Below are 15,250 nucleotides of genomic sequence, written 5' to 3' on the forward strand. Positions count from 1 at the left end.
GCACTTGGTCATATAACAATTTTGATAATATTTTTATTAATTTTGCAGCTCTACTTTTACCTGTTATCCTTTCAAGGTTCTAGGTTATCCTTATTGTCCCTCAAGGCAAATTGGTTGTGCAGGTTCAGTAACAACATCAACAACAATTACAATAAAAATAAATCATATAATTAGTTCAATGAAATTGAAACTCATTCCAAATACAAATATGCAAGAACGCAAATGTAAAAATGTAGCTCATTGAATGAAAGAGGCATTGGGTTTTTTTTTTTAGACCTCTGAACATATCTATTTTGGATTCAGTCTGTTTTGAAACACGCACAAAATATTTCCAAGAAATTACTTCCACTGAACTTCTGTGTACAATATGGAAGTTGGAGTAGATTTGTCTGCTGTACCGATTTAATCCTCATGTGTTTCTGACATGCAGATGGCTGACAAGAAAGATAATGTCCTCCAGACTTTGTGTGTCTGTCTGTAGATGTGAATGTGTGTGTGTGTGTGTGTGTGTGCATGCACTTGTATTTCAGTGGAAAGTTCCAGAGACGTACAGGCCAGCCTGTCAGTGTGGGTGTGAAGTGTGTGGTATCTGTACCTGCTGTACAGTCTGTGTGTGACGTAGCTAACAGCTCGTTGCCTGTGTCTCCTCACAGCACGTCAAAGACATCATCCTGCAGTCCAACCCGCTGCTAGAGGCCTTTGGTAACGCCAAGACTGTGAGGAACAACAACTCCAGCAGATTCGTAAGGCTTTCATTTCATGAGTTGGCCTTTACACTTTTTATGAATCAGGGGACCAAACGCTCAATTCATAAATGGTTCTTGTTAAAGGAATAGTTTTTTTTTAATGGGTTGTATGAAGTATTTGTCCATAGTCAGTGTATTACCTACAATAGATGGTAGGACGCTAAATGATGAATTGCAGTGGACACAGTCAGCAGCAAAAGGTCCACCGAAAAAACAATATTATTTCACGTTTGTGTTATTGAGTGACGTTGGTGAATCTGGACAACTTTTAAACACCAGAGTCACACAATATCACAAACTAGTTGACATCTGTTGTATGTAGTGATAATGACTATGAATAAGTACTGTCACTTTAACTAAAGAAATCATATGAAAGTCTGTCTCAGAGAATGTAACCCTGCAGGCAAAACTTTGTGTGAGTTTGAACATCTTCCTCCAAGGACACATTTTTTTACAGCCTCATTGTTTTGCAGTTTTGCAGTGCGCGTGAGGACAACTCACTGGGAAATCAGAACATAAGACAAAATTAGGAAAACCCACTTACACTGACGGTCCTTAATCGTGTTGCTCAGACATAAATACAGGCAGTAGGCACTACTTACCCCAGAATAATTTGAGGACTCAACTCTTCTGTGGTGCACCTTCAAATCTGAGCTGAGACTTTTGAAAACAAAGATTTGCAGTAACAGCTCTTCTTCTGTTTTCTGTTTTCTTGCATGAAGAAGCAAACCTCATGTGTTTCCTGGTTAACCAGAGCTGTACATGCAGAACCACTGATGCACATCCTCTACTGCTTACAAAGGATCTCAGTGAACAAGGACTTGAAATTAAGGCAAAATGTGTAACTCCTCAGAACTTTTCCAGCCGAGTTTTGTGGTTAAAAGTTCAGGTTAGGATACAAAGCACTATTGTCTCAGTAACTTGGATATTTTTAGATCCAGTTTTGGGGAAATGAATTTGGTTTGGCACTAATGGCCTTAGATTACTACCTCTGAGGTACTGTCTTTGAATAAATGGTGTCTCTGTTCACATTTGGGACTGGAACAGATATTACATTACAGGCTTGACTGGAGAAGAGAGCAAGACAAAAAGCAGGATCAGATTTTTAACACAAGAGCAGCCAGGTGCCAGGACTTCAGATCTTATAGCTCTGGCTTTAAGCTTTATTGTATCCCACTTCCAATACTGAAAAACAAACATGCTTTGATCCGTCAGGGAAAATACTTTGAGATCCAGTTCAGCTCCGGTGGCGAACCAGACGGAGGGAAAATCTCCAACTTCCTTCTGGAGAAGTCACGTGTTGTCATGAGGAATCCTGGAGAGAGGAGTTTCCATATATTCTATCAGGTGAGACCTTTTTTTTTTTTGTTCGAGCTGAAGAGTGAACGGGACACACTTGGCTTGTGAAGAGGGTCTGTGAGGGGATTTCAGGACACATTGGATCAGACGTGCCATTTGGCTGCAGGAAGAAGGTCAATCTGTTTTCATTGTGGATGGCTCGAGGTCCCTGGAAGAGATAGAGGAGCGCAGTCTAACCATAATACAGTTTTTTTTCACATGCAAAGTGGAGCACAGCGTATTAGATATGAACATGAAAATGTATGAAAATAACCCAAAAGGAGCATTATGTTAACAAAAAGGTGAAAAATCTATTGGGCCCAAATATATGCTTGATATAATTGTTTAGAAAAACAAATAAATCACAAACTAGTTGTGGAATTATTTCATATATATGTAAGGGACCATCGAATCTTAAAACACATTTTGTAGAATAAAACAAAATGGGAGAAGGAAGGCGGGGTATTTATATCTGAGTAAGAGTGGAGTACGGTGTGGATGCATGAATGGAAGTGTACCAGTTCACAAAAGTAAAGGGCATTTAGTTGGAAAAGCCTAATAAAGTCCTTTATTATGCCCACTTTTAAATCCCATTAGGATAGTAACTCTGTCACTAAAAGACACAAATACTTATAAATATGTTGCTAGTAGAGGAGAGTCCAACTGTGAAGGGATACTTCAGATTGTTTGATGCTGGGTTGTGTGAGGTACTTATCCATAGTCAAATGCCGATCAGCATAGACTGCATCCACAATGCATCTACACTATTTTCTGCTCTACAGCTGATAGAAGGAGCCAGTGGAGAGCAGAAGAGCAGCCTGGGAATCACAACCCTGGATTACTACACTTACCTCAATCAGTCTGGTTCCTACAAAGTGGACGACATCAACGACAAGAGTGACTTCCAGGAGACAATGGTACGATCTGCTTCACTGGCAATAACTTCACACCCTCAGTGGTGTTTTGTGTGTCTGTGAGTTCATGTGGCTCCCAGTCTTCTCCTCAGATTCCTCATCTCTCTTTGTTTTCTTTTCCAACCGTCTCCTCCTGTTTTTGTTTACCAGTGCGACCGCAACAGGACTAATTAGAGGACATGAGCTAGGTACCACAGGAGTGAGTAAACTCCTGCTGCAGCCCTGATTTAGCATGATCTTTTCCTTTGCTTTCCCAGCATGCCATGGATGTGATTGGCATCTCAGCGGAGGACCGCGCCATGGTGCTTCAGATTGTAGCTGGTGTCCTGCACCTGGGAAATATCAGTTTCAGGGAAGCAGGCAACTACGCTGCTGTGGAGAGCGAAGAGTGTAAGTAGGCTCACACCAGGACTCACAAAAGAGCTGACCACTGCCAAGGTTTGTGCTTAATGTGGTTCACACTGCTCACATCAAACATGTTGCAGCTCACATTAAACTTTTTAGTTTGCTGTTGAACATGTAGCCAAGGTGAACAGATAAAAATAGACATGCTTGGTTAATCCATGCAGGAAGAATTGTCTCAGACAGAAAATAGTACACTATGTTAAATATGCATGTGTGGACAGGAAAATGAGTTAACTCCTGTTTAATGTTCAATGCTCCAACAATGTTTCACTCCCCTTTAAAACAGTGCTGTGGTTCAGGGGTAGCATGTTGTTGTTCCACTTGAGCAGACTGAGAAAGACATCTTTCAAGTTATAGGCAGGCTAATCTCTATAAAAATACATCTGCATACGATTTGTAGGCAAGAGTCAAGATTTTGCTACTTGAAGTATTCTGGTTCCTGTTTGTAGTCTGTTTGCAGTCTGACTAGTATTGAAGAATTTTTGGGGGGGTCTTTTCATGCCTTTATAGTGATAGGACAGTCTAAGATGGACAGGAAAGGGGGGGATAATAGGGGAGAGAGAGCGAGTGGAAGACATGCTGCAAGGGCCACAGGTCAGAGTTGAACCCTGGACCACTGCAGCAGGCTTTGGTTGCATGCGGATTAGCAGTCTGTATGAAGAGTAAAAGAGGTGAAACACAAAGTCAAAACCCATCAATTAATATAATATGCATTTACAATCCATGCATAGACATTGTCTTTCAACCTCAGCTCCATTTTCATATGTCAGGTTGCTGATTGGACTGTAAACAATGACCAGCGCATGGATGAGGAAATCTTGGCCTGGATATCTGTTGACCGGATATCCACTACACCAGAAGGCCTGAGACACTGGCCATGGCCGTAGCTGCATCTCAAAGGGGACCCCAGACCCATAAAAGATCTTGGGAGAGTGATTTTTTTTAACCCAACCCTGATCTTTCCCTAACTCTAACCAAGGCTTTTCAGTCCCTAAACCTACCCAGATCTCAACCACAGCCTGTCGCAGTATAAAACATAATTAGTTTGTGCAAGTTGCACAATGAAGAAACAACATGGGTTCCCTTCTAGACATAACCCGTTGCCACCAGAAGGTAAATCAACATCTGACGACAGCTGAAGTGTTCATAGATTGTATGTGGGTTGCAGTTTAGTCATTAAAAATAAATAAAGTTGAATAAAGTTCAAGTTCTAATGCAGGAGTTAACAAATTTAACTCTCAAAGAGGGATTTTTTTGGCCAAAAAATGCAACAAATCTGTCTGGAACCACAACTATTAGATTCTCTATTTCCTTTGAGACTTTTCTTTTTTTTGGAATTGGCATTCATCGCTAGTCAAGAGAGACTCAAGACCAGCCACTGGCGAAATGTAGAGGAGAAGGTGCCATGCCATAGACGTAGATTATGACACAAAAAGCCACAGCGAGCCAACATGAGGCTCTGGAGCAGCAGGTTGCTGACCCCTGTTCTAACCCAACAAGACTAAAAGACAAGACTACTGCCACCCTAGCAGCTATAACAAAGATGGTTAATGTTCTCTCAAGCTGTACAACATTGCTACATGCTAACTTCAGCATGCTAACATGCAGATGTAGTGTTTGGCATGTGCAGTGTTGAGCTTATTGACCGTATTAGTTTAGTGGTGCTAATGAGCACTAACCACAGATATCAGTTGAATCAAGGAATGTTATTAGTTTTGCAGGTAATAGACGAATTTAAACTTTGACCCTGATGATGGCACTAGATTAAAAGTCAAGAAATCACCAGAGTTATTATACTTCATCCTCTGGGGAACATGAATGTTTGTACCGTATTTGTGCCAATATTTCCAATAGATGGTTGTCTTGATATTTCCAGATCTAGATAGGTGAAAACTCTGTGAGTGAGGCTGGAGAAAAAGACAAGGATCATCAAAGTCGGTAGGATTCATTTTTTGGGGAGGATGAATGCACAAAAAATCCTCGCAATCTTTTCAGTAGTTGCTGAGATATTTCAGTCTTGACCAAAGTTGTCGATGGTCAGCATTGCCATCCACAGAGTCATATAGACAGCATAGTTAAAAAGACCCAGATGCAGCTCTATGGTTATGAGGCTAAAGACAATGGTGCTGCCGTTCAGGGTGAAACTGGGTTGTGGTAAATTTCTTCTTTTCATTGCGTTCTTGCCGTTCCTCTCTTCAGTGTCCTGAACTGCCCTTCTCTGGTTGGTTTTGGAGGATATTTCTCTCTCACCACTTTCACTCCCTAAAGTTTTATTGTGTTAATGCAGGGTTGCAGCCAACTGTCTGCAGTAATCCAGGCCATGCTAGATTACCAGAAAATAAAACGCTATTATTGAAGGTCTGGACATATTTCGTCAGGGACTAAAATTACTTGGAAAAATACTTCTCCTTCTGTCCCCTTCCCTCTTGCCTTCTCCTGCTTCTTTTTTATTCTTTTTTCTTCTCCCCTCTCCTTCTTCCTCATGCTGTGTCTGTATGATGCAGATGAAAGTGCAATGGCCAGCATACAAAGCCTTGGTCTGTTCTGTGCAGACGTAACAGCGGTACTCCATAATCTCGGTCTTTCCTGTTACTTCCAGTCTCACTTACTGTGTGTTTTAACTGCAGTGTGTAGCAGACCCCTGCTTCCCATTTGAAACCAGATTCACACAGACATTAACATGCACTCGGCAGAAAGAGTCAGTGCGTCATCTCTTGTGTTGAAACTACTTGTACAAATAATTTGGACATTTTTTGGCCGGTGGGCCAGTTAAAAAAAGTAAAAGTAACTTGATCCTGTCTGTGACGTACTTGTTTTGCAAAAGTGTCTATTTTAGGATCTTGCACTTAAAATAAATGAACTTTTCCTGGGTTTGGCAGTATGCACAGTTTGCCTTTAATGGCTGCATCATTTTGTCATGAAAACTTGGTTTTGGAAACTTTAAGACCTAAAACATTGAAATTGTAATTCTGTGAGTTTGAAGAGGCCCTGTCTGTATAAAATCCATATAAATCCATTGGGTCAAGAAGGTTCTTTAAAGGAATAGTTTAATATTTTGGGAAATAGATATGTTAATTAGTGAGTTTTAGAATCTAAGCTGAAGCTCATGTGTGTAGATTCAAAGTACAGATATGAGAGTGGTATTAATCTTACTTTTGGGCAAAAAGGCAAATAATGTACCAGTCTGTCTAATTATTCTTTTAATAAAATGCTGGGGCACCCAGGTTCAGATAATATTAAAGGATAATTTCACACCCCACTACAAATAAAGCTCTTATAAGGTATGACATTGAGGATATTCGTCAATTTTCACAATGAATTTGCTAATCTTTTTCCAAAAGATGGCACCATTTTGCTAATGCTAATGATTTAAGCACTAGCTTCACAGGCTGCCAGTAGGTTTCCTTGCTGACAGACAAACCAACAAACTAACGGCACCAAAAAATAACCTCTTTGGCGGAGCTAACAATACAGAAGAGGGAATTTAGGAGTTTTTTCCTGAAGGCATCATTTCCAATGAAAAAAGATACAGACTTTTCAGCTAGTAGAACAAACACACACAGTGGGCTAGATTACGTCCTTAGATATGTCATATTCTAGCTACTTAAACTTATGTTTCCATTCACTCCTAGATTTTCATTGCCATTTTGTTTTTTCATAGTCTGCCTTTTGAATTTCTGGTTCTTCTGTAAGGTTCTCATTAGCAGTTTGAGTAGCCCCGACATATCAGTAGCTAGACAGAAATGAGTACCGTTTGTTGTTTTCATAGACTGTTGAGACAAAAGGTGCAAAGGAATCAGGATGTTTGTGAAACTCTGATGTGTTGGCAAATGTTTGCTGTATGAGGACAAGATGGCAACAGGTTGACCACCTATTTGAAATATTGTGTGGCCACAGGCCATCAGGCCATGAAGGTCAAACCTTTATTGATGTTTTTGATGGTGTCTTTTGTGCTGCAGGTTTGTGTTAGTTCTTTATGCTGCAACACCACGAGTAAAGAAGAAGTCCTGCACCTGAACTTTACCATGCAAATACCCAACATTTCATTATTCCAACATTATTTTAATTTTGAGTGAAGCAGAGTCAGAGTTGTAGGAATGAAGTATTGAGTGACAAGAATTTTGTATGTGTCACATTTCATTTCATGAGTAAAGCAACATGACTCATAAACCTCTGTTCTGACCTCTTCTTATTATTCTCCATCACTTTGACTAACAAATTTCCTGCAGGGACACTTGTGCGTATGTGAGAATTGTTCCCGAAATTCACAAACAGCCTTTGTCAAAGCCTCCAGGTTGCTCTACACAATCCATACTTTTCCTGCTGAACACAAAGAATGACTTTTCCTCATTATTTAAGCAGGCGTATGGTCGGTCACACCCTTATGTCCCATAAGAGGAGCTACTGCAGTGGTCTAATGCATTCCCAGACACAGTGAGTCTGCAGGGCTGAGAGCCACTTCCTTTTAGGGGAAGTGACTCACTGTAATAAGGCAGGGAGGGGCTCTCAGGGGAGAATATCAACGCCAGGTCGGGACAAATGATCTGTGGTGTTCTCCACACTCTTTCTTTTCAAGGGTTAGCCCAACACTATTCTTCTATTTAGCATTCAGCCATAATTCAGAGTTCATCTGCTCTGAATTCTCTCCAGAGGATGTTTTGTGTCAGTGGTTTAACCACAGAATTGCCCCCAGTTCTGTGGGTTTACACCACAATGACATGCATTGTGACTATCAGGAGAAGCTTTGCTGATTTGTGAGATTCAATCACCAATTGATCAGAGTAAATGTTGTGCAAAAGATGTACTAGAGCGCTGGATTTATATTGGTTCTCTCTGCTATGCAAAGTTTAAATGAGGCTGCCTTTTGAATGAAATTAATCCTTCATGCTGATTTGCATACTGGTTTTCAGAGAAATATCTCTGTTGTTTCAGAGCAGAACCTATTTCTACCTTATTTCTCCCAATCTAATATACCAGCATTTCCAAAACTTAGGGTCATGACTCAAAACGGGTAACAAAGTAAAAAGCATACTGGATTTCCTCAAATGGTAGCAGTGGAGAACAATAGACAGATCAGTGATCAGTGACATTCAACAGTCACTACTGAGCTGGAGTCAAGAAATGTAACAGCCACGTCACTAAATAAGCACAAAAACTGACAATTAGGTTACCAACATAAACCACCATCTTCTCAACAGAACATGGTGCAAACACTAACAAAAAGTAACATTCACATTTTGGAAACGAAAATACAGAATTTAACAGACTGTTATAAATGCTGTTATTGCAGCTGAGTGTACATACACAAGTCTTTTCTTACTACAGTAGACTGGGAAAGAAATGACAGTCAAAATGAACTTTCTAAAGTTACATGGTCTCTCTTCAACCCCCCTCACCCACAGTCCTTTCTTCTTTTGTCCTTTGTGTTTTTTTTTTTTTGTCTTTTAATAGTTTTAGCCTTCCCTGCGTTCCTGCTAGGAATTGACCAGAACCGTCTAAAGGAGAAACTGACGAGCAGGAAGATGGACAGTAAGTGGGGAAACGCGGTGGAGTCCATTGACGTGACGCTGAACGTGGAGCAGGCGTGCTACACGCGGGACGCCCTCTCCAAAGCCCTGCACGCACGAGTGTTTGACTTCCTGGTCGAGGTATGATCACATGTTTGTACAGTTTGTCAGTGTGATGTCAGGTAATACTCATAGATAATAAAGCTGTGATAATCTATAACATGATCCTTTAATTTCAGTCCATCAACAAAGCCATGGTGAAAGATCATCAGGAGATTAATATTGGCGTGTTGGACATTTATGGATTTGAGATTTTCCAGGTAAGCGTTTTTGGCTGTTTCACAGGCTGACACATGGCCACTGGAATTTTACTCTGCAGCAACACATAAATTAGATTAGCAGGCATTAACTTTGAGCATTTAAACAGATTAAACACAGAGGATAAGAGTAATTTATAAAGTATGTGGATTAAGTTCTGTCTCCTGATTGAGACAGCAGACCTCAACATGCTTTGACTAATCTGATTACTTGTTTGTTTAGTTTGAAGTCCTGGATTGGACAAACTAAAGCAAGTGTTTTTTTCATTATTTTGGTTTGCAAGAGATCTACATGCCTAATTTGTCTACTATGAACCTAAATTACATTATCCACTGTGAATAGTACTTCATAGTTTTCTCTTTGTAAACACAATGTAAGGAAAGGTCAGCTGCGTTTCGTTGGCCACAGGATATCAGACAGGAAGTTTCAGACCACCATCACATAAGACTCAGGCTGAAGGTCCAGTATATGTGCTGTGAATTGCACAATGGGCCCCTTCCTTCAATAACTGCCCCTTCAAACAAAGCCCATTGAACTTACAGGATATTCATCCTCTACTGAAGATAAATCTCACTTAGCCTCTGTGGATTTTATGAACCATATTCTCTCTTCATCAGAAAAATGGATTTGAACAGTTCTGCATCAACTTTGTGAATGAGAAGCTGCAGCAGATTTTCATTGAGCTGACTCTGAAGGCAGAGCAGGTACAGTTCCTCCTCGTTCTCCTCCTGTATTTAGTCTGTTTGTTTATTCCCAGCCTCATAAGATGTTTAATATTCTGACTCTGTTCTTCGTAGGAGGAGTATGTGCAGGAGGGCATCAAGTGGACCCAGATCGAGTACTTCAACAACAAGATTGTCTGTGATCTCATCGAGAGCAAAGTAAATAAACCACAAATAAATCATGAATTAAATAAACTAGAAAGTGTGCAGCTCTCACCAAGGGCGCGCAATCCTTGAAGTGTTTTGTTTTATTAAGAGAAAATTTGCATGTGAATCTGGAAATTCATCAAAAAGCCTAGTAACAAGTCATGTTTCCACTCAAAATACCCAGAACTTTAAGTCCCAGGAACCATTTTAGCTCATTGTTGTCAACCCATCAGGATTAGGCAAATCAGTCCACTGACATATGAAGAAGCAATGGCTGTTTGTACAGTTTTGCGAATGACCAAAAGATTAACTGGTTATTTAAAAAAAAATCATCAGCAGATTCATCATTTAGTAAAAGAATGATTAGTTTCAGCTCTAAGCATGGGATATATGTGATAAATTTTATAGAAAATAGTCCACCCAAAAATGAAAATTCGCATTTCAAAACTGGTCACCATTCACTTTAATTGTACTGGATTTGGCTGCAACGCTGTTTTCCACTGAAGCTCCAGGAGTGTTTTGTGAACTGGAGATCTTCACCCATCCTCACATCAGCACAGTGGTGAGAAGATTTTGAGGGAATTTTCATTTTTGGGTGAACTATTGCTTTAAAATGTACCAAAAATGCTCTATTTTGCAATGTCAACCAATTTTGATCGGATCTTATTTTATTCTGTCGTAAACAACATCCACACTTGTACATTTATTTACCAAAACAAAAAAGAAAAGAAAATCAGAACAAAATACACGCATTCAATCCAACATACGAAGACCTAAAATCTAAAATGAAATAAAAAAAAACACACTAAACCACATATCTTTTATATTTTCAGGTTATTCAGATAGCTCTCTAAATAGCAAACAAAAATACGACCTTCTTGGTGGAGGTAATAAACAGGTTTTATTGAGAGCAGAGTTGTTAGTCTACAAACACAGTATTATTATTCCCTGCATCAAGTTACAATCACAACAAATGTTTGGATATGAACAGTTTTTTAATGATGAACATTTGTTAGTTTTATTGTTCTCATATTGTAAACTGAGCTGCAGGCTCCTGCCAAGTTTCTGCTCCGTTGCCTTGACTTGCAGCTTAATATGCTCAAACGTGCCGACATGCCTCTTAATTTGATTTATCTGTCCCACTGAGAGGCCTAATCCATGAAATCTACAACAAGGGCTTTAAAACAAGCCTCCATCTGAGAGGAGCAGGGGATCTGTATCAGTGCCTGACAGTTCAGACCCGCTTTAGTTAATCCAGTGACAACTTTACATGTGTCCTTTGAACAGAGGCTTCTGTGCTCTGAGTTACAGACACTGTTACCACCACTGTGCAAACTGGAGGCCGCTGAACTCACAACATAATGGAGCCAAATGAGGCCGTGTGTCACTGAGAGTAATGTTTGAGAGATGCCGCACTAAAGCCGCTCCACTGTTGGATTTATAGATTATACTATATATAGCTTTTTTTTCCTTTAGTTATAGTTTGATACAGGAAGATTTTCATGTGCTTATATGATATTTTTTATATTGAGACATAGTTTAATACAGCAGCTATTAAAAGTGATACTTTAAATGACGGTTCCTACAGTAAATCCCTCTAGTGATGGTTTGGACAGGCACCAGCTTCATTAGCACATGTGGTTTGGAATTTTTGGACTATAATATTCCAAACTCTATCCGAGGTTTTACAGAAAGAACTCAGTCCAGATCCAATTCTGGCAATGTTTGGAATTAAATCAGCTACGATAGAGCTGTCAAATAACCAATATAATAGGATACGTTTTATGACGCGGTTAGCACGAAGTCTGATTTCGCTAAATTGCAAACAGAAAAACTCAACTGAAAGATGTGACGAAGAACTTAAAGTTAGAAAAAAAGTCACTGAGAGTTAAGTCCAAACGCCAAAGGTGTTTAAATTGCGACTATACAAGACAAAGAAGCAAGTAGAGAAGCAGAAACTGATGACTTTTGTCGATTAACTCTTTCATTAAATGTTCCATCTCTGGTACATATAACGCTTGGAGTGGATATTTTAATTAGACCTACCTGCAGGATTATTCTTCTTAGCTGGAAATATGCCACCCCTCCATCTTACTCGCTGGATTAATGAGGTCACATCAGTTCTTAAACTAGAACAAGGCAGATGCAAAGCTCAGAGCTCTTTGAAAAGATTAAAAAAAAACTGGTACCCCTTTGAAGAGAATAATGCAAACAAATTTGGAGCAGGTACCTTAGATTAGTAACCCCCACGTCACTGTCCTACCTTTACCCTATACTTTCTTGGCGATTGCCTCCATTTGTTTATTCTGTTGCCATTACAAATACAAGTAATTCATGTACAAAATATATAAGTGAACAGGATATCATATGTATATCCAGCACCTCAACAACTGTGCTCTTGTGTTACCTTCTTTTCTCATTCTTTTGTTATTTTTTTTTTTCTTTACTGAAGACTAAAATTTTAATTGGACCAACAGATGAAACAGAAAAAGGTTAAAAACAAATAATCAACTTCGGAATCTGAGAAATCTGATCTAGTAACCTCTTGGTGAGTTTTAGAGCCAGTAATAATAATCCTTGTCATCCCAGAACCCTCCTGGCATCATGAGCATCCTGGACGATGTGTGCGCCACCATGCACGCCGTGGGCGAGGGGGCTGACCAGACCATGCTGCAGAAGCTCCGAGTCCAGATCAACACACACGAACACTTCAACAGCTGGAACCAGGGCTTCATCATCCACCACTATGCTGGCAAGGTCAGTCTCAGTGCACTCATCTAAAGCGGCGTCCTCCTGTCTGTTTGAAAGGGAAATCTGCCATACATTGTATAAGGTTTGGACATAAGCATTTCTTAATACTAGCAAGTAGTTTATAACAGTTCTTCTTATGAGCACACACAGAAAAAAACTTTTTTTACACATAGTGATGCTTACATGCCTTGTTTCAGAAAACAGAAAGGTTATGACCTTTAGTATAAGGTTTACAGCGTCCTCCATACACTTGTCTTTGCAGTCATATAAATTGAAAACCATCATGTTATGCATATAGTCCACAGTTGGGAGCTGACAGCAACTTCTGGAAATAGAAAGTTATTAAAATGTCATTTTTTATGGTGTTGGTATGGGATCTGTTCCTGCTGCTCCCCACATGTATGATCTGTCATAAATACCAGTTCTGCAGCTGCTGCTTTAATTCTGGGGTCGCTGTCGTCATCTTCACCCTTTTAAGTTATTCCCGTCTAAACTAAAACTAATTTCCCTTGCTTTCTCCGTCTATTTATGGTTGCAGACCCTCCCGCTCATGTAACAGCATCCAGCAACGTCACACGTGTTAAACAGCCTTTACATTGGAGTTCATCAGACCTTTTTTTTTTGTTGTTTTTGTTTTGCATTCATTTTCATTGTGGTGGTCTGAGCCGAGGTTGTCCTGTGTCATTCTCCAGATGTGTGGTGGCCTCGCCTGGCACACATGCCGCAGGCTTAATGAGCCATGCCATAAAGACTTGAGGGGCTCCCATGACCGGGCCCAAAACATTCCTCCAGTCTCAGCCTACAGTATCGCAGAAATAACACGGTTTAATTTATACAATTTTAAACCACCACTGGCTTTATAAGGCAGCTAATCCTGGGAGGTGTAATGTTTGAATCTGCAACCCTTCATTTTCTTCTCCCATAAAATTTAAGCCATTGACTTTGGCCAAAATATCAGTCACAGGTTTTTATTTTCACACAGGTGTCATCTTTCATTTTGTTGGAGGTTTCAACCTCGTCTTCTTTGATAATTACGACTCTTTACGTCTCTCCTCCAGGTGTCCTATGACGCTGAGGGTTTCTGCGAGAGGAACCGAGACGTCCTCTTTACTGACCTCATTGAGCTGATGCAGAGCAGTGAAATGTAAGTAACTCCTATTTGCACATTGTACCGACATGTGTTGAAGATTTCTATGGTGCTCACTTAAAGGGAGTTTCTATTGTGATGCATATGGTTATAATTGAATACACATGAATGAGAGCTTCAGACATTCCAGTGCATCTGGAAACTGGCGGGACGTAGCAGGAGTGTGTGCAGGGCTGGGTTATGTCGTGCCCTCTGCCCTGAATCACGTCTGGCGGTGGTTCACATATGCGGCTTTTGGGTTCTACCCAGTCTGGCCTTACAAGTGCAGTCTCTCCCTGTGGGGCTGCATTGTGGAGTCTGCTCCCCCTGTGTTTTGGTTTCTTGGGCTTTCTTTGTGTCAAAGTTGCCATCTGTGCAAACAGCCTGCTTTGTCTGTGTAACCCCTGCAGGCCTCAGCCACTGCTCGCCCCCTTTGTGTGCACGTCTTGTGAGGCATGTAAGGAGGTTATGTCAAAATCCTATTAAGACACGTGCTTGAATATGCACTCAGCAAAAATATAAATACAACACTTTTGTTTTTTCTTCCATGAGTTCAAGTAAAATATCTAAAAATTCTTCTGTGCACAGAAAAGGTTTATTTCTCTCAGATATTCTTCACAGAATTGTTAAAGTCCACATTAGTGAGCACTACTTTTTTGCCAACATAATCCATCCACCCCATAGGTATGGCATAGAGAGACACTGGTTCAACAGCACTAGTATTGTGCCCGTTCAAAACTTGCCTGTTTGAACAGGATGATTTTTTGGCCTCTTGCTGCTTGCAGGTTTCTCAGAAAAACCCTTCGCACTCAACACTGGTTATCAATCATTAAGATTTAAACTTAAATTAGCTGATGCCTCATCAGGTATAACCAGTGAGTAAGAAGGTTACCCCAAACCCTCTCTACATCGCTCTGGGTACAATAATAATAATAATAATAATAATAATAATAATAATAATAATAATAATAATAATAATAATAATAATTTATTATTATTATTATTATTATTATTATTATTATTATTATTATTATTATTATTATTATTATTATTATTATTATAATCCATATTTGTCAGATGCCTGATCAGAAAGAGAATGGACTACAAATTCAAAAAAGTTTCTGTGACACTCTTTTGGTACCTGTTTTAACTAGTACAGCTGAAAGTAGACGGGAAAAGGTAGGGGGAGAGAGAGAGGAGACGACACATAACTAAAGTTAATCTCTATATGTCATCGCAACCCTTTCCCTGAACTGGAGGATCAGTATTTTTCTTT

At 39.8% G+C, this 15,250-nt stretch overlaps 1 protein-coding gene across 2 annotated transcripts in view; it reads left to right on the forward strand.

Annotated features, from left to right (window-relative positions):
* myo1ea (myosin IEa) overlaps positions 1–15,250 on the forward strand; it is a 67,389-nt gene that overhangs the window by 33,904 nt on the left and 18,235 nt on the right. For both annotated transcript variants that reach the window (XM_084717624.1, XM_084717615.1), the window contains exons 6-15: positions 654–743; positions 1,962–2,093; positions 2,867–3,001; positions 3,256–3,388; positions 8,855–9,051; positions 9,150–9,230; positions 9,846–9,932; positions 10,026–10,109; positions 12,687–12,854; positions 13,907–13,992. In XM_084717624.1, coding sequence (XP_084573750.1) covers positions 654–743; positions 1,962–2,093; positions 2,867–3,001; positions 3,256–3,388; positions 8,855–9,051; positions 9,150–9,230; positions 9,846–9,932; positions 10,026–10,109; positions 12,687–12,854; positions 13,907–13,992 — 1,193 coding nt within the window. The remainder of the gene's footprint in view (positions 1–653; positions 744–1,961; positions 2,094–2,866; positions 3,002–3,255; positions 3,389–8,854; positions 9,052–9,149; positions 9,231–9,845; positions 9,933–10,025; positions 10,110–12,686; positions 12,855–13,906; positions 13,993–15,250) is intronic.

This window comes from Lutjanus erythropterus, chromosome 1 (genome assembly GCF_056507025.1).
Source record: "Lutjanus erythropterus isolate fLutEry1 chromosome 1, fLutEry1.hap2, whole genome shotgun sequence".
In the NCBI taxonomy this organism is placed as follows: domain Eukaryota; kingdom Metazoa; phylum Chordata; class Actinopteri; order Lutjaniformes; family Lutjanidae; genus Lutjanus; species Lutjanus erythropterus.